This window comes from Argentina silus (assembly GCF_951799395.1).
Source record: "Argentina silus genome assembly, chromosome: 1".
Classification (NCBI taxonomy): domain Eukaryota; kingdom Metazoa; phylum Chordata; class Actinopteri; order Argentiniformes; family Argentinidae; genus Argentina; species Argentina silus.
Window position 1 is genome coordinate 35,359,159 of NC_139655.1, and position 23,011 is coordinate 35,382,169.

At 39.4% G+C, this 23,011-nt stretch overlaps 1 protein-coding gene across 1 annotated transcript; it reads left to right on the top strand.

The window, feature by feature from the left end:
• Positions 1–185: 185 nt before the first annotated feature.
• On the top strand, positions 186–13,632 carry tmx3a (thioredoxin related transmembrane protein 3a; the record flags this gene model as incomplete). Its single annotated transcript, XM_083690125.1, has 16 exons — positions 186–222; positions 437–488; positions 1,022–1,061; positions 1,675–1,798; positions 2,850–2,895; positions 3,096–3,176; positions 3,280–3,379; positions 5,668–5,745; positions 5,934–6,000; positions 6,630–6,728; positions 6,977–7,034; positions 7,279–7,332; positions 8,223–8,279; positions 8,601–8,730; positions 12,414–12,482; positions 13,408–13,632. 16 exons carry the CDS (start codon positions 186–188, stop codon positions 13,630–13,632), a joined length of 1,317 nt encoding a protein of 438 aa, XP_083546251.1.
• Positions 13,633–23,011: the final 9,379 nt, after the last annotated feature.

Below are 23,011 nucleotides of genomic sequence, written 5' to 3' on the forward strand. Positions count from 1 at the left end.
CATTATAATTTATTTTTACTTCTATTATTGCCCTCCTTAATCCAGCAACACGTGGCCTACCTCCATGACCATTCCTTAAAGGGCTTTTAATTTGACAGAAGGCTCCTGACAGGTGTTCTACAGCGCTAAGAAACAGCGGGTCCGGCACAACACCCATGTATTTGCTGATCGATCACTTCGTAAATATGAAGACAAATAGAAAATTCGGCGTCATCTGGACAGGTGCGTTATGTCGGAATAACACTCGGTTGGTTAATGTTGTAGGCTGGTTTGCGCTCGGATTTATTATTCTGTAATATCATAACTACGAAATGAATCATTACAAGAATTCCGACTAGGAGCAAGATACACTTTTTAATTATTCTCGTTAGTTTGTGATATTTGCCACGTTCGTTTTTTTTGTAATATTTGCCACTATATTCCCCTGCATTGACAGTTATATTGAGTATTGCTGCGGTGTCAGCCTTCGTTGAGGAGCTCGATGACACGTACGTTACTTCGCTACTTTTGCTGTTATGATGAATACACTTTTGTGCTATAGTAATTGAAAATAATGATGGGGAAAGGCTATAGTGGTCTAATGTAATGGCTTTATTAGGCATATATCCGATAACCCTAAGTAACGGGACATTTAACCTAAATCCTTGTGAAATGTATGTGACTGTCAGTATTATAAGGGATTACAAATACAGTACCAGTCAAAAGTTTGGACACGCCTTCTCATTCAGTGGTTTTTCTTTATTTTTTATTATTTTCTACATTGTAGATTAATATATATATAAGACATCAAAACTATGAAGGAACACATATGGAATTATGTAGTAAACAAAAAAGTGTTAAACAAACCAGAATATGTTTTATATTTTAGATTCTTCAAAGTAGCCACCTTTTTCTTTGATGACAGCTTTGCACACTCTTGGCAAGTTTGTGTCCAAACTTTTGACTGGTACTGTAGTTAATTGTAAAAAAAAAAACAATATTGACACTGTCAACACTGTTCAATGTTATTACTATTTTGCAGGTTTCAGGACACACGGATGGATGAAATATGGCTGATTCAAGTATGCATGCATTGAATTTTTCTAAATTTAAGAAATAAATATAGCTCATGGTTGTGTGAGTAGAGAAAAGTAAAAAGGGTCGAATAACATGTCAACGAAATGTTGGAATAGAAATACATGTCAAAGGCTTTCATGTGGCCTGCATTACTGGGGCAGTGTTACCTACTGAAATGCTGTCAACACTACATGTGTGGCTTGTAAAACTTTCTTCAGTGTCCTTGCTTAGTGTGTCTGTGTGCAAGTGTGCATATTAAGGGGTCCTGGTGTAGGAACAGTAGACATACAGAGATAGTTTGCAGTCTTGTGAAATGTAGGCTATTGACACAAATAACCATATTTCACTTTCAGATTCATATCCACTCAGGCTGAGGGTACAATAGATGATACAGTGGTTAAGCAAATATTATGCACACAAGGCCAGTGGCCACACATCAAACAGATAATACAGTACAGTGGTATACTTGTGAGCAGTGGCCATAGCCTATCAGCATACTGTATGTCCCAAAAACTACTCAAAAGTAGGAATTTCCATCTAAGGACTCTAAGGGTCTTGCTCAAGATGTGAGATACATTCCTATAAAGTGAAGTGAGTTCACATTCTCATCTTGTACAGTTCTACGTTCCTGGGTGTGCATATTGCAAGGAGATGAACCCAGTGTGGTATGAAGTTGGAGCGGAGCTGAAAAGTTTGGGGTCTCCAGTCAATGTGGGCAGGATTGACGCCAAAGCCCATCAAAGTGAGTAATCTGCCAGTTGGCGTGTGTAGGTGTTTTTTGTAATTTTGTCTTTGTGAGCTTGAAAAACATTGGTCCATATAATTTGAATTAGAAGCCATTAATAAGATTCTACTTACTCAATTTTGCCTCCTTTAGTAAAGTTGGGGACGTTTTGGTATGTTAAACCCTTTACAACAGGTCCAAGGACAGTTTTATTGTTTAACTCTAAGCATTGTTTAAGCATTGATTCTTCATCAGTTGTAAATGGCCGGAAAGACACCAGAGCTAAATAGAACATGTATAAGCCCACAACAACAAATACTAGGAAGTCAACAAAAGTTTAATCAGTGTCTATTTTGTCACTCAGAATCCACTATTTACACTGACCACACTGACATCTACTGGTGGTTGGTAAATCTTTACTGAATGCAATGTCATTTAATCCATACATATGATTGGGTATTTCTTCTGATAGCATATTAAAACTAAGCTGAAATATGAGTAGAGTTAGAGTAATGGTTAGAGTATGAGTAGAGTTAGAGTAATGGTTCATCGAATTGTGCAACGAGGCGACCAGCCACAGAGTGCCACGTCAACATTCGGTCTAAGCCTGGGTGCTAGTATTAGTCCAGTCTGTTCACACTAATAGGATGAGTGGAGATTTACGGTACAGGTCTGAAGCCATTATGGATACGGCCCATTCCAAGTGTGTGTGTGTGTGTGTGTGTGTGTGTGTGTGTGTGTGCAACATATGGTAAGCCATGCTAACCAGATGGGCTAACAGCCTAGTTAGCATTTTCAATGGTTGTTCAACCTGATGAAGCCTTTAAATCCCCCATTTATCAGCTCATGTAAGAGGTGTAATGCATGATGGACAGTTTTTAGATATATTTTTGACTTGGGTTGAAATAGTATTTGTTTGTATTTAAACACTTTTGGGTTCCAAGTGCAGTAATGCAGAAATAAAATTATTTTAGATTCTCGTTAGAACTGTTTTTTCTAAGAGTGTATCAAAACTGGAAATACAATATATTTGTACCTTCATATTTACCTTCTCATAATTTGGTTTCAGGTATTGCAAAAGATTTTCGTGTTGGAGGCTATCCTGCTGTTAGGTTGTAAGTAGTTCACTTCCCAGCTGTAATGCCATTGACTACCTACTTACAACAACATTATTATTATTATCATTACTATTACTATTATTATCATTATTTATTAGCCTTGAATGTACTGTATGTTGTCATCAAAAGAGTGTTTGATAATTTGGCTAATGTTGGTATTTTTCTGTTGCAGTTATTAATGTGTGTCTGTTGTTTAGGTGGAAGGATGATATGAAGTACCAATACAGAGGTCCTAGAACCAAGGATGGCATCATCGATTTTGCAAACAGAGTATCTGGGTAAAACTGGGGATGGCTGCACTCTCTCTTCTGATCATTCTGTCACTCTATGTATTACTCTCATATGCTGTCTCCATCTGTCCTCATTCCTCTCTTGCTTTAGACCTGCGGTGAGAGCACTGACCAGCCAACAGTTATTTCAACACGTTATGAGTAGACATAATGTTCTCTTTGTCTACATTGGAGGGCCATCCCCCTTAAAGGTATGGACACAACACTTTACCAAGATCCTAACCTATAATGTAATTCTACCAAACCTGTTGATTTTGATATCAGTAAGTAATGTGTAAGTAATGGGGCAGTGAAGCATTTTTTCTTCTTTTGGCTCTATACTCTATATTGAAATCAAACAATTACTATGAGTTTAAAGTAGAGATTCTCATCTTTTATGTGATGGTATTTGTGTACATATTGGTTTCACCTTAGAACAAAAAAACAAAAAAACAAAGTATACTTAAGTATGATATTTCTAGTATACTTGAGTTTAAATATGCTTAAATATATTAAAGGATACCTAACCCTAACCCTAAACCATCTTAAATTGTAATTATGTTGTATTTAACATACTAAAATGGTAAATTATGTATTTTTTCTAGCATATTAAGTATACTTGAAATATGTTAAATTTAACATAACTGAACTCTTAGCAATTCTTCTAGTATTGTGACGGCCAATGGCCCCTGGTCTGAGCATAGATTTGTTTTTCTTATGATGACTGATGTATAGATTATTCACTTACTTGTGTTCACTTACAGATGTACTTGTTGTAATTCGCTTTGGATAAAGGCATCTGCTAAATGTCTAAAATGTAAAATGTATTATTCAAAGCGACCGTCAAATAGTATGAAGTATATTAGAAGTGTGTTAATAATGTGTCACTAGCATATTTCTGTGTATTCTAAAAGACACTTCAATTACATCGAAAATATACTGGTATTTATGCTCATTTTCATTTTAATATTCAACCTTTATTACTGCAAGAAGTCCCATTGATGTTGAGGGGGACATGACATGTAACCATGTATCCCTGTAACTCTTGCAGGCTTCTGACTTGTACATAGGACTGAATGGCATACCGTACACCTTGGTCCTATTTATGGTCCTAATTATTTTCAGTTATGGTTCGCAACTTAATACACATAATTGAGGGATAGCAGGAATCGAAGTATACAAAACTGTAAGTGTTGTTGTTAACAAAAAGTTACATTTGAGACAAGAATACTGGGTAATATGTCATGAAATTATATTCTAAACATACTTAATTTCATATGTTTTTATTGAGATTCTTTCAGGATATTCTACAAATGTTTTTGTTCAAAGTTATCGCTGAGATGGTTTACTCATCGCCCAGGACGACCAAGATATTTACTTGTCAAAACGGAGTTTCTAATTGATCCCATTAGAGGTGCAACTGCATTAAAGTTGAAGGGCCAGGTAACCTAACACTCAGGGACACATTTACAGACATGACATTCAAGTATACTTTTTGTAAGTATACTAAAATGCTGATTCAATTACATGACAATAAAGTATACTTTTTGTAAGTATACTAAAGTACAATTTAAAATACATTAAATTCTAGTATACTTTTTGCAAATATAAAGCACAAATTTAAGGGCATGAAATTAAAGTATACTTTGAGTAAATATGCAAAAGTACAATGTCAGTACAACTTTAGTGTACTTCAAGTAAGTATAGAAAAACATGAATATATTTTGAGCATATTAATTATTAATAACTATTTTCAATACAGCTATGTCTTTTCACTTGGGAAAACAGGTTAATCAGGCGTGTTTTCTGCCACATCATTTGTGCAGGCATAAGAGAGCTGTCACTTTCTAGTATTGATTCTAAGCTTTGCATTTGCCTTTGGAGTCTGCTATTGATGTCTGTCAACATGAGCAAAGAGGTGCCAATGAAAGTCAAGGAAGCCATTAATAGACTGAACCATCAGAAAAAAATATCAGAAACATAGCCAAAATCTATGGCTTGCCAACAAACATCATTAAAAATAAGGGAAAAAAAGTGAGCTCAGTAATCTCAAACGGGCTGGTAGGCCGAGGAAGACTACAGCGGATGAGCAAAGAATGCTCACCATAATTAAGAAAACCCCCAAAACAACTGTCCCACAGATCAGGAACACTCTCCAGGAGGTAGGCCTGAATGTGCCAGACTACTATTCGTAGAATACGTCACCAGCCGAACTACAAAGGCTTCACTTCAAGATGCAAACCACTAGTTATTCTATTCACTTTATTAGGAACACTTGTACACCTTCTCATGGTGGAGGTGGTGTAATGCTGTGGGGAATGTTTTCTTGGCACACATTCGGCCCGTTAATACTCAATCATCACTTGAATGCCACAGCCTATTTAAGTACTGTTGTTGACCATGTGTGATTGTGTGAAAAAGAGATACCATGTAAATCACAGTTTGAGTCTAATCAGGCAATGGGTCTGGATCTGAAGTTCCCCACCTTTTATCTCCCCAGGGGCAGTATGTTTTGGCTGCCAAGGAGCTGATAGTGCATTCAAACTTCTTCTCTGCCTCAAAGGCCATTTTACCCAAGGTGAGATTTGAATATAAACATTCCAAATGAAAACAGTAAAACAGTAAAACAGCATTAGAACACGCTACAAATCTAAATCTCAACATCTGTGGCTGCCTAGATTGTGTCAGTGCTTCGAGTTCCAATTCATTCATTCATTAAGGCATATTTTGCCTGTAGAGTAAATAAGTTTCTCTCTTTATCCTCAGGCAGTTGCTCTTAATGATGTCCCGGCTGTCGCTGTGTTCAAGGATGGGACTTATTTAATTTATGATGGTAACAGACGTAGACCCTGCTCAAATACTCTTAAAATTCATCCGTCTCTCCTGCAATTAGTGCAATGCAGTTGAAAGTTTAAGTATTTACCTTTATCACACATACTTCAAGTTATTGTAAGTAGGGTAATGCATTTTTGTCTGCCAGAGAAATAAATACAGAAGAGAAAAATTCCAGAGCCACTTAAGGGTCAGGTATGCAGCCAATACAGGAAATATCAGAGTAATACAAATCATGGAGAAAAGCCTGAGGTGAGACATTTTTAAAATGTCTTTTCATGATGATACAAGGATCAATATTTATCTGTTTGGTGTTTCTAATACAAGCAATAGGGCAGTGATCACTGATGTCATTTGCAAAGACCCCACTAGATAAGTCCTTATGGGGGCTGTTTGTAAAAAAATTAGGTAAACCAGTGAGGAGTTTGCTCCATGAATCTGACCGTAGGTTTAGTGATTATCTGAGTCTGAGGTCAATACAGATATTTAAGACACTCAGTGCACATTACACACACAAAGACCCCTCCCTCTTTCTATAATAAATGAATCTACAGATGATACATTTAAAGGGATTGTAAGTGCTTCATCTAGTCATATTCATTTATAGTAGCTATCCTTTTTAAATTTCAGCATCCCAGGATGGTAGCCTCTTATCCTGGATAAATAGAGAGCGTTTCCAGAGTTATCTTCCAATTGATAGCTACACCTTGTATGCAATGGGGGATACAGGTATGTTGAATTCAGTGGACTCAATTAAGCTGTAAATTGAAGTTTCTGAGGTAAGTTTTCACAAGAGAGTGTTAGAATTAAAAGGACACTTTTTTAACATTGCTATTAACACAAACTTAACTTTTCAGTTCAATCAAGCAGAATACCAAGCCTTGTTGAAAGATTATAATAATGTATAGTGTTGTTTGTTTTGTTTTAGTCAAAGTCTGAAAAATTATCTGATGTATTTTGCTCTGTCTTCAATTTAGGCAAACTGTTGGCTCTTGCTGTAGTGGATGAGAAACATGGTTTGGAGGATAGTATCCGGTATGAGGATACCAATTCAGATGATCTGATAGTGAGCTGTATACACACTTGAGATACGTGACAATAACACAATAATTTATGTTTTAGTTCCATTGTTCAGCTCAAGTTTGTACACAGTCAATGTTAGCAAAACAATTTCTAATCAACTGTCGTTCCAGCAATTAATATTGTCTTCAAAACATTGTATTAACTGTCTGTCTTTATTACCAATGGCTTAAATTAAATATCCTTCTTCCCTGTCCAGTTACAAGACACTGATGAAAAAAGTAGCCACAGAATATAAGGAGCACTACAGCAAGTGAGTAGAATTTCTGAGTTTGAGTTATCTTGTTAATCTTATTACAGTACCACCTACAAAGTGCTTTGTTTTATCAACAATGTACACTCACCGAGAACTTTATTAGAAACACCTGTACACCTTCTCATTCAGGAGGTGGTGTAATGGTGTGGGGAATGTTTTCTTGGCACACTTTGGGCCTGTTAATACCAATCAATCATCGCTTGAATGCCACAGCCTATATGAGTATTGTTGCTGACCATGTGCATCCCTTCATGGCCACAATTTACCCATCTTCTAATGGCTACTTTCAGCATGATAATGCACCATGTCACAAAGCAAAAGTCATCTCAAACTGGTTTCATGAACATGACAATGAGTTCAGTGGTCTTCAGTGACCTTCCCAGTCACCGGATCTGAATCCAATAGAACACCTTTGGGATGTGGTAGAATGGGAGATTCACAGCTTGAAAGTGCACCTGAAAAATCTGCAGGAATTGAGTATGTCATCATGGACCAGAATCTCAAAAGAATGTTTCCATTCCATTCCATCTTGTGGAATCAATGGCATGAAAAAAAATTGAGGCTGTTTTAAGAGCAAAGGGAGGCCCTATCCAGTATTAGTATAGTGTTCCTAATAAAGTGTTCAGTGAGTGTATAGGATTGTGTTGGTGTGTTCCGTTACATCATTGGCAGTTTTTCATTTCTTAATAATTATGTGTAATAAATTCGACTCTGGCTGAAATTAGCTGTTTTTTTAACAATAAATACATATTTCCATTTCCAAGTTCTACTGTCGTCTTCACTTCAGTTTGTTCCTCAATTCATGCACCTTGGTTAGAGAGTGAGGTAGTGGCAGAGTTCCTTTCCTGTTACACTAATACATTATATTTAACATGTAATGCTCTCAGAAAATTCCAATTTGGTCACATGGACGGGAACGAGTACATCAACGGCCTTATGATGGGGTGAGTGGAAATGTCTATTTTTCACCTCACTTTTCATCAGTTTGGAATGTTGGAAATAATCCAATGAACAAGCCTGGGTTGAGAACTGGGTATGGTTCCTCATCACCACAAACTCATTTGGCAGTGGTGCATGAGATTTAATGTAATTTCATATGAGTGATGGTGTTTTTTGCGCTGCACCACATATAACTTCTATGCAGTTCCATGGATGAAGCAGAGGGTTAATGGTCCGGCATGTTTGAAAGGGACAACCACCCCTAACCACCCTTACCACACAGTATCTAACAGCATGTTGATGAGTCAATGTTTCTGTGTTGACAGGGAACTGATCATGCCCTCCATCATCGTGTTAAACATGTCTACTGATAGCTATTTCCTGTCTGATGACAAAGTGGAGACAGAGGAGCAGCTGCTTCGGTTCATGAACAGTGTGTTGGCTGGTCATATTAAGGTAAGACAGTCCCACTTTGAATGAATTACAGCTTTAAAGACTAAATGAAGCCTTCTTAAACCCATTAGGCCTACATCGATACTTAACAAAACATTATAAACAAATTTGTACAACGTTAAAAGGGTGTTATAACAGGTCCTTACATCTGGCACTTTTGCCCACTTTTGTATAGCATCACATTTGTGTATAAAACATTAAGTGAAGCATCTGCAGTGCCTAGAGAAAGTCTACACAATCTTTCAAAAATGTTCACCTTTTGCTCTCCCAGAGCCTGAAAACTAAAGACATTATATCAGGTTTTTTCCCTCCTTGAACTGCACAGCCTACTGGACACTTCAAACTTGAAAGACATTTTATTAAAACAATTAAATGATAAAACATTTAAAACAAAAAAAACAACCTGTTTACAAGTCTATACACCCCTTGTTGTGGCTCTCTTAAAATGAGCTCAAATGCAAAAAGGTCTTTAAAAAGTTACTTCATAAGTTGAGTCAATCTGAGTGCAATGATAATAGATCACATGATTTCAGAATGAATACCCTTTTCTTTGGATGGTCCCTCATTGGAGTAGGAATCAATTACACACTGTGTTGATCAGGCTGTCACTACGAACTCGGAAAGTTTCTCAATTTTCTCTTAATATTTTCCTGCATCACTTGAATTCATTGTTGCAAACACAATTATAGATTTGAAATTGATGTATTTGATGCATTAAGGGATTCCTTCTGGTCACTCAACTGTTATATACAGTCATGAGAAAAAGTTAGGACACCCCCCAAAATATTAAGTTATTCTCTTAAAAATATGGACATATCAATATGTTATCTTCTTTCTAACAATGTCTATAGATAAAGGGGATGTAATTGAACAAAAAACTATGAAAATGTAACTTTGTAATCATTTATTTAACGAAAAATTAACAATAATGCCAATTCCTACTGAGGAAAAAGTTAGGACACCCTATGCCCTAATAGCTAGTATTGCCCCCCTTGGCTGAAATAACCTCAATTAGACGTTTCTTATAACTGTCTACAGGTCTCTGACATCAATTGGGAGAAAGTTTTTCCCACTCCTCCTTGCAGAATTCTTTCAGCTGTGTGATGTTCGAGGGGTGTCTTGCATGCACAGCCAGTTTCAAATCAATCCACAGCATCTCAATAAGATTAAGATCCGGGCTTTGACTTGACCATTCCAGAACTCTCAATTTATTTTTCTTGAGTCATTCCTTGGTAGATTTACTGGAATGTTTTGGGTCATTGTCATGTTGCATGGTCCACATCTGCTTCAGCTTCAACTTTCGAACAGATGGTCTCACATTTTCCTCAAGCACCCTCTGATACAATACAAAATTCATAGTGGATTCTATGATGGTGAGCTGACCAGGCCCTGCTGCAGAAAAGCAGCCCCAAACCATGACATTTCCACCCCCATGCTTCACAGTTGGTATGAGGTTCTTGTTCTCAAATGCTGTCTTGGTTTTGCGCCAAACATGTCTACTCTTACTGTGCCCAAATAGTTCAACTTTGGATTCATCTGTCCAAAGCACATTGTTCCAGAAGTTCTGGTCTTTCTCTAGGTGTTCTCTGGCAAACTTTAGTCTTGCCCTGATGTTTTTTTTTGACAGCAGGGGTTTCCTCCTTGCACACCTCCCATGTAATGCAAACTTGTTCAGTCTCTTTCTTATGGTGGATGCATGTACTTTGACATCAATTGTGGCAAGAGATACCTGTAGGTCTCGTGATAACATTCTGGGATTGTTGGAGACTTCTTTAAGCATCTTTCGGTCAGCTCTTAGGCTGAACTTGCTTGGGCGGCCTGACCTGGCCATGTTGGTGGTGGTTTTAAATGTTCTCCACTTGTAAATTATTTTCCGGACAGTGGAATGGCCAATTTCGAATAGTTTGGAGATCTTTTTATATCCCTTCCCAGACTCATATGCATCTACAATTTTTCTTCTGAAGGCCTCAGAGAGCTCTTTTGATCTCGCCATGGTGATGCAACTCACTTCAACAATCAAGAGCAAACCAAACTAAATATCTGAGGTTTAAATAGGACAGGCTCCTCCAAAATCCTCTGTAACGATGTTCTAATCATTTGCACCTGATGTGGTGCTCTTTATTATAATTTTAGGCATTTTAAGTGGAACTAAATGTAGGGGTGTCCTAACTTTTTCCTCACAAGAAAAGGCATTTCTATTAATTACATTTTACCAATCATTTTTTAAATAATTTGTTTCAGTTGTATTTGTTTAGTTATATTACCTCAATTTTTCAATATTGTTCAAATGAATATCAAATGTCCACATGTTTGAATATGTTGAAGAAGACAAAGGTTTTCATAGGGTGTCCTAATTTTTTCTCATGACTGTAGACAGGTTTTGTAGAGTGACTGGCATGATGTTGTCCATCCACTGTGCTTTTCCCTCTCAGCCATTCAACTTAGATCTTTTAAACATCTCTCCAGGCCTCGGAGTTGCATTTCTGAGCAGTTTTGCTGGGTTAGGGTTAGCTACATCAGCTCAGTTTGTAGCCTGATCAACATGGTGGGTAATTGATTCCCATTCAAATGTGGAACCATACAAAGATTCCAAAATCGTGTGAACTATAATCATTTCACTCAGATGGCCTCAATTCAACTTACTGAGTAACTTGTTGAAGGATTTTTGGCATTTGAGCTAATTCTAGGAGGACCACAGCAAATGATGTTTGGCCTTATGCAAACAGCTCTTCTCAGTTTTTCATTTTTAATACATTTCTGCTTTTTTTTTCTTTCTTTTTTTTAATCCTAATTTAATGTATTTCAATTTCAGGCTCTAGGGCAAGTAAAGTTGAACACTTTTGATAGGGTGTCTACACTTTCTAAAGGGACTGTATGTTGGCCTTAATACAGTGTTTATAAATGGTTCATTTAATCTCATCATTATTACCAACAATACTATATGAAAACAATGAGTCACATGGTCAAAACGAATAAATCTGAGGGTGCCATCAGAATTGGCCCCAGCTGTATATGTCCTCTGATGGCTGTAAATGTGCTGAGAAAAACCTGTCACCAAATTATTTTTGAAATGCATTGATCAAAGGAACTAGGTTTACATTCTCCCAAATCAATTAGTTGTATGCTTAGGAAACTATAACGTTGCTGTAACGTTGTCCTATTATTATTTGATTTGACTTGACAGCGTTGTAGGAGAGACAATACTGTACATTTGACTTTGAGCAACTATATGCGATGAAAACCATTTTGTGCTTAGCACAAGAGCGCAGAGATTATAATAATCAATAGAGTTGTCACACAGTCTACTTGTGCAGACTAGAAAGCTTGATACGGCACCCACTATGTGCGGCTGTCTACTACACGCTGCATAGCCAAAATAAGGTGTTGAAAGGTTATTTACGAATAAATAATGCCCGATTTATTTTATTTCTCCAGTCGGACAAGTTGACCACAAACTCTTAATGTTGAGCCCTGGTAGATCTAACATACACCCACTGGTTTGTATAATCATATTCAGTGTCGAGCCAAGTTACCTCCGAGTTAACTCCCACCTGAAATGTTCAGGTTGCCATATGGTATACCATGTGACAAACAACATTAATCACCCCTCTGGAGGGTTTTTAAACTTCATGCTGTAATATCTTGCTTTAAAATAATTTAATTGCCAACTGTTTTGTTTAAAACAGTCCCAAGGAGGAGATGGATTCGTTCAGGGCTTCAAGAGGTTCGTGTATGATGTCAAAATGACGGCGACGGTAAGTGTAGAGCATTGCCCAGAGACTGGAGGGATATACTACGAATCGAGTTTTACATATTCAGGATTATCCAAAATTAGCAGGCTTGATTACGTCAAATTCACGTTCAGGCTCTAGATTTCACGAACGCTGATCCTGATTCAACACCTGCTGTTTATTCAAATCAGACTTGAGTAGTGCTGCTCCTCAGTCGATATGCTACGTTCAGTGAATCGATAAATTGCTTCTAGATTATGTTGTGTCGTCAAATTCACAGACAAGGATAACACCCTGTTACACAGACATTTGTGAACAGGGATACTGCATAACAACAAGGATATGGCAGGAATCCAGCCCTCACACTGGTGGTTGTTTAAAGAGATGCCACAGCCAAACTTTTTTTAAGTTACTACTAGTCAATTTTGGCATGCAATTCAGACTACTCTAGATTGACATTGCAATCCAGTCTTTTGGGGAGGGTGCTGCTGACTGTTACTAGCCTGTGGTGTCTAGCAAAGTAGAACACATTTAAAGTTTAGATTATAGCCTATGAAGACAAATCAGGGTAAGATGAATTTGAAGCAAATCATGAAAATAGGCTGAAAACATCCCTTAAACATAGTATTTTATACAAAAATACCATGAAATTAGCTGTGGACTGAAACCGTTGTAATGTGTAGAATTGTTCCAAATGTAATGTATGAGTAATGATCATGGCTGACTTTATTCAGTGTTTACATCTATAGCAAGGTTCTCCTGCTCAGGTATGGTGAGCTACTGGGTGTGCAGTCTTGTGTTCCAAAAGAACAAACTGGACAACCTTGTATAATGATGGACTAGAAGTAAGGAGGAACATGAAATGTTCCACACAATCAGGGCCAGATTAAGACTACAGTACCATCGGCCCCGGGGCTAATGAATGTTTATCTTTCTTTCTTCTCCTCAGAATTTATTCAGCAAAGCGCCCCTACTAGTCTACTTCTTGGTTGGCATTCTGACGGCCATTGTGGGAATCGTGTGTTACTTCATATGCAGGAGGGTGCGCGATACAGCAGAAAAGCAGGAACCACTTACCGGGGACGGGGTAGAGGCCAAGCCACTGAAAGGTCCTGGGGAAAAGAGGAAGGGTGGGCAACAGCAGAAGAAATTGGCAGAAAAGAAGGTGGATTAACTCCTGTTGTAGGTGGGCAGCTGCTTCTTGTGAGTGGACGGGTTAACCTCAGTATGCTCATCTATACCTGAACTTAAATATCAGTCTCACTTTTTTAAGACATTATTTGTTTTGAAGGCACAATCTTTAACTTTCAGTTCCAGGAAGAAGTGCTTCCCCATTCACTTATTTGAAAGCTGTAGGGGTTACTGCCACTGAGGGATTGTAATTCTGTTGTTCTAATCCTTTGTCTTAGATTTTTTATTTTCATGGATTGCATGACTAAATACAAACTATGTATGTACAAGAACTGATCAAAATGTTGCAGTTAGAAAAAGAGCATTATGCTTAGTTAAAACCACTGGCAAGAGTCTGTGCAGTAGCATAATATTCCATCAGAACTCACTTTATACATTTTGAGTATTTATAATTTGTATCTGTTTTTATGTCTAGGAAGACTTGAGTATATAAATGTTAATTGCTTTTGTTCTATTCTGTTCTTTAGATGTGTCTAAACTCACTAGAATATGGTCAAGCATCAGAGGTTAGCACTATAAATGTCACAGAAAGACCAACTATATAATTCAGGTTCACTTTTAAGTTTATACCCTTAATTTCCCTTTATTTATTTTGTTCAGAGGTAGGAAGCACAACTGGTCATTTCCAGGCGTAACCAGTTTGCCAGTAGATGGCAATACAACACAAGAGGACCAACAGATATTAACTGGCCCAATTAATAAATATTTATGTGTCTATATTCCTCTGTCCTCCTTTTATTGAATTTATTGCTTTAGGAGACAGGAAAATAGATAGCAGGACTTTGTTGTACTCTGTAGTACATGATTGTCCATAGTTCCAAACAAACATACATTGTTTGTTTACAAAGGCATTGTTTACAAACAGTGGAGTGAAACACCCTGAGGGCTATACTACGAATTAAGATTTACATATTCAGGATTATCCCAAGTTAGCAAACGTATATTAATGTCAAATTCAGGTTCAGGCTTCCTCAATGTCACAAACGTGGATCCTGATTCAACACCTGCCCCTAAGTCAAGCCAGACTTGAGTAGTGCTGCCTCTCAGTTGATGGGCTACGTTTGGCAAATCGAACACTGATATCAATGCAGAAAGCAGTGAGTCCATGCCACATTTTCATTGTGTCATTGTCAGCTAACTCAGCTTGCTTGAAACAACCGCTAAAATGCATCCTTTACCATGCCATAACAAACCTGGAAAACACCTGTCAAACTACATGTCAGCGATCATTTTGCTGATAGATGGTATTTGTTAATATATGTTTTATCTGTCGTCTTTTGTGCAATAAACCTCTGTTTGGCTTTTAATGAAATGACGCAATTATTTGCAAGAGGGAGATTTTAGGGACACAGTATAGGGCACAAATTCAGGATAATGTGCAGGTTAGTTGCTGGCGAGAGGGTGAGCCACCTTTGTGACATGGGTTATCCTGAGTTGGAGCTCAATTTGGTCAAAGTTAGCTTGCTAACTCGAGTTTCCCACTCTGACTCTGACTTGGAAGGTCATCTCTTCATTATTTCCCACTCTGGAACTCGTAACTCACAGCTTCCTACAGCTGCCGAACGCACCATAAAACTAAGATAACATGATATATGCCTCTTTTTGGAAAATTCAGAGTTTATTCGATATCTGATTAAAGTTACTTGCTTACTCATTAATCTCGCTTTCTGGAATACCCCCTGAGCCACTAACTTAGATGAATGAAGTTTGCTGACAGATCAGTCTACAGTTTCCCCACTCTCGTCAAGCCCAAAAGTTTTATACACAGACAGAGACATGTTGGCCTCCTTATTCAGTGAAGTGGCAGGATATTCCTAACAGAGACGATAGTCATGTAAGGACCTACCTCATTGTATTCACTCCATCTCCATGTCTGTCTTTGAATATTCCATGCAAACTGTACACAGTCTGGCATGCTGGGCAGTCTGCACTTGTTGATATCCGATTCATTGACCTTCCTTTCAGGTGGAGAAAATGAGGTAACCATAGTGCTGCAAAACCATCCTTTCGTTGCCACACAGCTGCAGTCTTCCCTCAAAAGTTCAATGAAACCCTACCCTTGGTAGCGACAGAATGATGCTGATACTGTATATGGACATCAGCCATTGACACACGCGCACACACGTACACATGCTCACAAACACACAAACTAGACAAAATCATGTTGCTCATCACTTTTCCTCTCATTCTTGTACTGAAAACAAATAGACTTTGAGAGCATTGTAAATCCATCAAAAGTGAGTGCACCTCACATGACCGTAGGTAAACAGAGATCCATGCTCCTTTTTAAAGGATCAATGCCTCTAGGCACTACTTGCTGAATCAGGGAAATATCCTGGTGTACTAAGAAAGAGTGCCCCCTTAATCACTCTCCCTTCTTCATCCACATGTTCACTTTAATTGGTTTGTGTCTTTGTTCACTTGCAAGCTAACCAATTGTCCTTCTAGATTTCAAACCACATTGAATTTTAATTATTTTGCTTCAAATCAAATCAAATCAAATCAAATCAAATCAAATTGTATTTGTCACTTATCGCATACAGTTGTAATAGACAAAGTGACATGTTTTGGGATCGTGCTCCACACTCAACAAAGTAGCAACAACAATTCAATTAATAATAATAAATAAAAGTGACAAAAAATTACAATAAAGTGACAATAGTACTAGTAGCTTAGCTATTCATACAAATTATACAGTATGTTAGGTATTAAGTAGCCTATATCATATGTGTGCATAAAGTTAATGCATTGTGTGAATGCGAATGTAGCCTAATAATTAGTCTGAGTGTACTGTACATACAACAAAAGTACTGATAAGAAGTGATTGTGCAATTTGTGCAAACATCCTTTGCTTGAATGAATATGGTTAAATGAAAGTGATATCATGACTGACTCAATGTCTTGTCATCATATTCGAACACAGTACTGTAACCCTCTCATCATGATCTGAATTAATGATGCCAGGAGTGGTGTCCCCTGGGGTACGTAGTTCTCTCCGTAGTTCACTAAGCCACTGAACAAGGGGCTGATTGAACACAACCTCAATGTTAGGGGTTTCCCAATATTGGACTCCCCCTACTATTACTCAAGAGCACAGCACAAAGTTATTAAGAAGACAATTTCACTCTATGTGGCTTGCCTCGGTTTGTGCATTTCCCCCGATTGATTTAATATTTGATAGGGGGGAGGGGTCATCTCTCTCTCCCCCATTCTCAGTTCCCCTCCCACAAATCTAGTCTGCAGGACATGACTTACCTCTTGCCCTATAATCACCACTGCCCTGACCCCGGAGACTCATTCTAATTTCGCCCTGTCGCCCCAAACCAACTTCAATTACCTCCATCCCTGGATTTATACCATCACCCTCCTGGAGAATAAAGATTAGTAACTGAAAGACCAGCAAAGCATGTTTTATATATTGATTATTGTGGGTGTTTTGGAATTGGTCACTCTTCTCTCTGTTATACTTTGACACTTTGCTTTTCAGTCATCAATCTTCGTCTTCATCTTCTCTGCAAGAAAGACCAAAAAAAATTGAAATGTGTGTTAAACTTAACAAGATGTTCTAGAATACTGTATGTATTAATTGCATGTGCAGGTACACTGTTACTACTGTGTGGGCACTGACAACTCACAATGGAGATGACTGTAATCTACAACAATACTTCTAAGGTGAGGGGATGCATTGCCATTACATTACAAATGGCAGATGCTTTGTTATTATGTGAAGGTGGCATGTATGCTGATATCTGTGTTACTGTTACACTTTAGTTATCCGATAACCTACCAAAACCTTGGTGAGACATATTAAGTAGAGAAGCCATATTCTGTCATTGTGCAGCTAAAACCATGTGTCAATGTTACTAATCAGAGCTAGTGAACCCAAATGCAGAACACAGTGTCTGGACACAGGTATAAATAATAGAGTATTTCATGAAGAAATAGGGGGAAGGGGAAGGTAGGGTAGACTGGGCACGCAGGTAGGCAGGGCAGGCAGGTAATCAGACAGGCAGAGGTCAGGCAGGCAGATGGGTAGTCAGACAAGCAGGGGTTGATACACGGGTAGAAAGTTCTAGGGGAGGCAGATAATCCGACAGGGGTTATCACTCGTAGATCCGAAACCAGGAATCAACAGACTAGAAATGCTGGGACGTATAGGTAGGAAGTGCTATGACGAACTGGCGGGAATGAATGAAAAACCAGAGTATAAATCACAGAAGGGTGATGAGGAGACGAGCCGCAGGTGTGTAGATGATGACGTTATTATTAGTAGCCACGCCCACACCAAACACCCAGGCTGGGAAGAGGGAGAGAGACTGACAATGACTAGGTGGAAGTGGAGGGCATAACAGGTGTACCCCCCCCCCCCCCCCCCTCTATGGCCGCCACCTGGCGCACTACGGGGACCGGGTGGATGCGCCCAGCGGAAATCCCTGATGAGCGTCGGATCCAGGATCTGGGCGTGAGGGACCCAAGACTGCTCCACTGGACCCCACGACCCTGGCGGCGCACGTCCAGCATCCGCCGGACAGTGTAGGCTGGATGGTCATCGATCATCCGGGGGGGAGGGGGGACAGGCGCAGGCGGAAACAGAGGGCTGGACGAGACGGGCTTAATCTGTGACACATGGAAGGTGGGGTGAACACAAGGGGAGGGAAGGAGTTTTAAATGGACAGCAAAGGGGTTGACAATAGACTCGATAACATAAGGACCAACAAAATGGGGAGCCAACTTCCTGGCCTCCACTCTGAGAGGCAGATCCTTGGCCAACAGCCATACCTCCGCCCGAGAGACCGCGGACATCATGGTGGATAACGTCTTTCGGCTTCATGGCATTCCGGCTGATATTGTGTCCGACAGAGGTCCCCAGTTCATCTCTCAGGTCTGGAGGGCGTTTTGCAAGGAGTTGGGCGCTACGGTCAGCCTGTCGTCCAGTTGCCACCCCCAGACGAATGGTCAGTCTGAGCGGGCCAACCAGCAGATGGAGGCGGCGCTCTGGTGTGTGACCTCTGCCAACCCGTTCACCTAGAGTTCCCAGCTGTCTTGGGTGGAGTATGCCTACAATTCGTTGGTCAACTCATCCTCGGGTCTGTCCCCCTTCCTCTGTTCCCTTGACTACCAGCCTCCCCTATTCCCAGCGCAGGAGGAGGAGATTGCGGTCCCATCCATCCAGGCCCATATGCGGCGCTGCAGGAGGACCTGGAGACGGGCTTGCACCGCCCTGCTCCGCGCATCCATTCGCTCCCAGACAAAGCATCGTCCGATTAATCCCTGGCTTGGGATGGCACGTGAGGCGGATGGAGTGAGCCCACTGGAGAACCTGGGAACGGACAGTGTCAGCAACAACAAGCTAAAGTTGTTGCCATAACGACATTTCCAGTGCCCACCACACGGCGACAATTGCGTCGATACCTTGGTATAGCTGGTTATTGCAGGGGGTTTTGCCGCAATTTTTCCTCAGTTGTAGCCCCACTAAATGACATACTCAGTTCCTCAATACCGTTTGTGTGGTCTGCTGACTGCCAAACAGCGTTTGAATGCATTAAAGCACTTTTATGCAGTACCCCTGCCCTTAGTGCGCCGGATTTTCAAAAGCCATTTACCATCGAAGTCGATGCAAGTAGTGTTGGTGCCGGTGCGGTTCTGAGTCAGATGGATTCCGACGGTCTGGACCATCCAGTCTATTACTTCTCAAAGAAGTTTAACAACAGTCAGTCACGCTACTCTACCATAGAGCAGGAGACGCTGGCTCTGTTGCTCACGCTTCAGTTTTTTTAGGTTTACTGTGATCGTATATACTGACCATAATCCTTTGGTGTGCCTTCACCGAATGTGTAACCACAACCAACGCCTGATGCGTTGGTCGCTGATGGTCCAAGGTTTTAATTTGGAAGTCAGACACAAGAAAGGTTCTGATAATGTATTTGCTGATGCTCTTTCTCGTTGTTAATGTTGATGTGTATGTGTGGGTTGTTATATTGATAAAATAGTTGGGGGGGGAGCTTATTGATATCGCCAGCCCAGGCTTGCTCTTATGGGTGGGGGTGTTATGTCCCTCGTCCTGTATGCGGGTGGGGTCTTGTGTTCCCCTCTATGTCTCCTCCTCTCACTCTCACTCCGTCTATTTAAAGCCCTCCTGTCCTCTGTTTAGGAGTCGTCGTCTGTCCTGTTTTGTGGTTGTCTATTGTTGAAAGTGAAGTAGCCAAGCCATGTGCATATTCAGCTGCTTCTTGTTTTGGTTAAACTATACACGGTATAGTGTTTTTGTTTTGGTTAAACTATACATGGTATAGTGTTTTTGTTTTTGTTTTCACGCGAAGGGACAAGGGGATAGGTAAGTTGCCCATGGGTTTACTTTGCACCACGTAGCCACATCTCTGTTCTAAACATTAGGCTAGGAACGGGTGCCCCTCGTGTGTTTTTTTTAGTAGATCTTTTTGGTTAGGTAGCTAGGACTTTCTTTTAATGAGTTCTTTCCTTTGGCACCGTTCACATTTCCCTTGTTCCCATGTAGCGATTATTTGTTTAAACAAATATTCTTTCATTTTAGTCCCAGTTCATAGTGTTTGTGTTGCAGCGTCTCGCTGTATCGTGTTAGGCCCTTTATTTACCCTAGACAAAAGGCCCGTAACAGTGTGTGTATGTTTGAGTTTTGTCTGAAACATTGTTCTCCCCTGCTGCTGCTGTCTTGGATCAGTTCTCTCCTGAAAAATAGATTTTATCTCAATGTGACTAACCTGGATAAATAAAGGTTAAATAAAATAACATTTGAAGCACATTGTACAGTGTATGTCAGACTCTACTAGCTATAAACCCCGAATCATTCTACTCACTGTTAAATCACAAAGTCTCTAAAATCACTCAAATCATATTTACATTTACATTTTTGTCATTTAGCAGACGCAAAAAGTAACAGGTACATTTGTCTTAAGTAAGTGAATCATCTATACATCAGTCATCATAATAAATAATAAAAGGATCTATGCTAGGACCAGGGGCGATCACAATGCTAGAAGAAGGAAAGATTACTTTTTTTAAATTATTATTTTTGTATTTTTTTGTATTATTAACAGTAGAGGAACTGTACAGAGGGGTAGTGGGGGTAAAGAGGTCTTTAGGAAGGACAGTCAAGATGTAGCCTGAAGAGATGAGTAACAGACACAGTATTACAGATTTGGTAGCAAGCCACATAAAGGCTCCAATAGTTTTAATATTCAGGGGGCTTTATGTAATCTAATTGCATTATTTGGGTCCGGTATCTTCAAAAAGTAATTAAATTATCTATGGGTCCCTCTGAGAGAAAAATAAATAGAAAGTGGTGTGATGCATTATTCATAAAATGTGTTTGAGGGGTCCTCAGTTAGTTAATTCAGGATAGTCTGTTTGGTTTTACTTTATTGCCTCATTATATGTAAGAGGTATGTGAAGACCTGTGATACTGGGCACTCTGAAATGAGGTTCCACTGCATAGATTACTGAAATCAACATGAAGAATTCTTTTGTACATGCCTTAGCCTTATCATCTTATATTTGAGTCAGGACGTTGTTGGAGATTTACTACTCACCTCAGTACCTCAGTACTAGTCTAGGGTTGCAACTTGTAGGTAGACTCAACAGTATGACATCATCATACACTGTGGGGAGAATCTGCCAAGACAACCATTAATGGCTCCTTACACTGTAAGCATGTCTCAAAGGAGAGCACACATTGGGAATAGCTTCCAATGTGTTAAGGATCAGGTCAACATGTACTGAATACTGATTAGTTCTATGGCATGGAGCTTCTGCAGACACATTGACATAGTGTTGTTGAAGTGATAGACAAGTAAAAAGATATAGAACAAGGCATTGAAATGTGTATGTGATTAGTCGATGTGTATGTGATTAGTCTCAAATTGTGCCCAAAGCTCTCAAGCCCTATGAACTATGCATGAATATGTGGGGCCACTTGCCACGTCGCTAGCATGTTGCGGCTAAATTGACGTAACTTCTGCAGACTAGAAGCAGACATGCAATCATGTCAAGAGATTTTGATACCCTCGATACCATGTGACCATACGAGGCACTGCAGTTGGTGCCAAAAAGCATGTTTCCCCATTGAATTCCCCGTTAAATTTCATATTCCGTCTTGGCAAAATATTTAGTTTTGGACTGCGATTTCGATGTCTGTTATTTAATTCTATTATATATAGTCTTTATTTTCATAGCCCAAAAGTGATGTCAGAAGCATATATATGCAGTGCCCTGCGTAAGTGAAGCATTTTTTTCCTCTTTTGGTTCTGTTCTCCAAAGGTTTGGATTTGAAATCAAACAATTACTACAAGGTAATTAAAGTATAGATTGTCAGCTTTTATTTAAGGGTATTTTGGTTTCACCATTCAAAAATTACACATTTTTTACATAGTCCCCCTATTTCAAGGCACCAAAAGTAAATGGTGTGTTCTGTCACATTATTTGTGCAGGCATAAGAGAGCTGTCCATGCCTAGTGTTGATTCTAGGGTCTCTGTTTGTCTTTGGAGTCTGCTATTGTCAACTGTCAACATGAGGACCAAGAAGGTGTCAAAGAAAGTCAAGGAAGCCATTATGAGCAAAGGACATAACACTAGTAAAATCTGATTGTCTGGCCATTGATTGGTGGCCTTCGGCTAACACAGAGCGTAGTGTTTGCCATGCCTGGCATAACCCATTGGCAAGCAAGCAAAAATATCTGTAATGGACACTAGTTTTCTCAAACAAATCCTCTGTGCATCCTTTATCGATGTTAATGCACACTCATGACAGAACTGCATCATCAACTTATTCTGAAATGTCCATGTTGCAGAGCAGCTGAGTGCATATTGGGGAAACATAAACAGGGGGAGGGTTAGGGGGGAGGTGTTGTTAAACAGGGGTAATGTTTAATCTCCAATGTGTTGTTGGAGATGATTTGTTGATAGATTCATCTGATTAAGCTAATATGCGCAGTCCGTTTTTGACAGTCTACTGTTACTGTGATAACCTGGGGATGTACATTTTGCAACCTCATCTTTCTGAGAAGCCGTTCATATTCAGGGCAAAGGTGCAGACGATGAATTTGTCTTTTATACTTCTGGTGGGCACCTTTACCATCAATATCAATGTGACAACATTTTGGCAAAGGAACCTCTGTCAAAATTGGTCAATATTTCAATTGGGCGTTACCTTTATGCAGTTCAACACAAGTTTGTTTTATGTCTTCAAGGTAAATTCAGATATATGACGTTACCACGGGAGGTGCAGTGACTTCAGAGATGTTTCAGCTTCACCCAAGCAAGACCTTTCACTTTCTACTGTATCTATTGTGTAAGTGCACAAGCACCAAAATACAAAGTTCCAACATGGA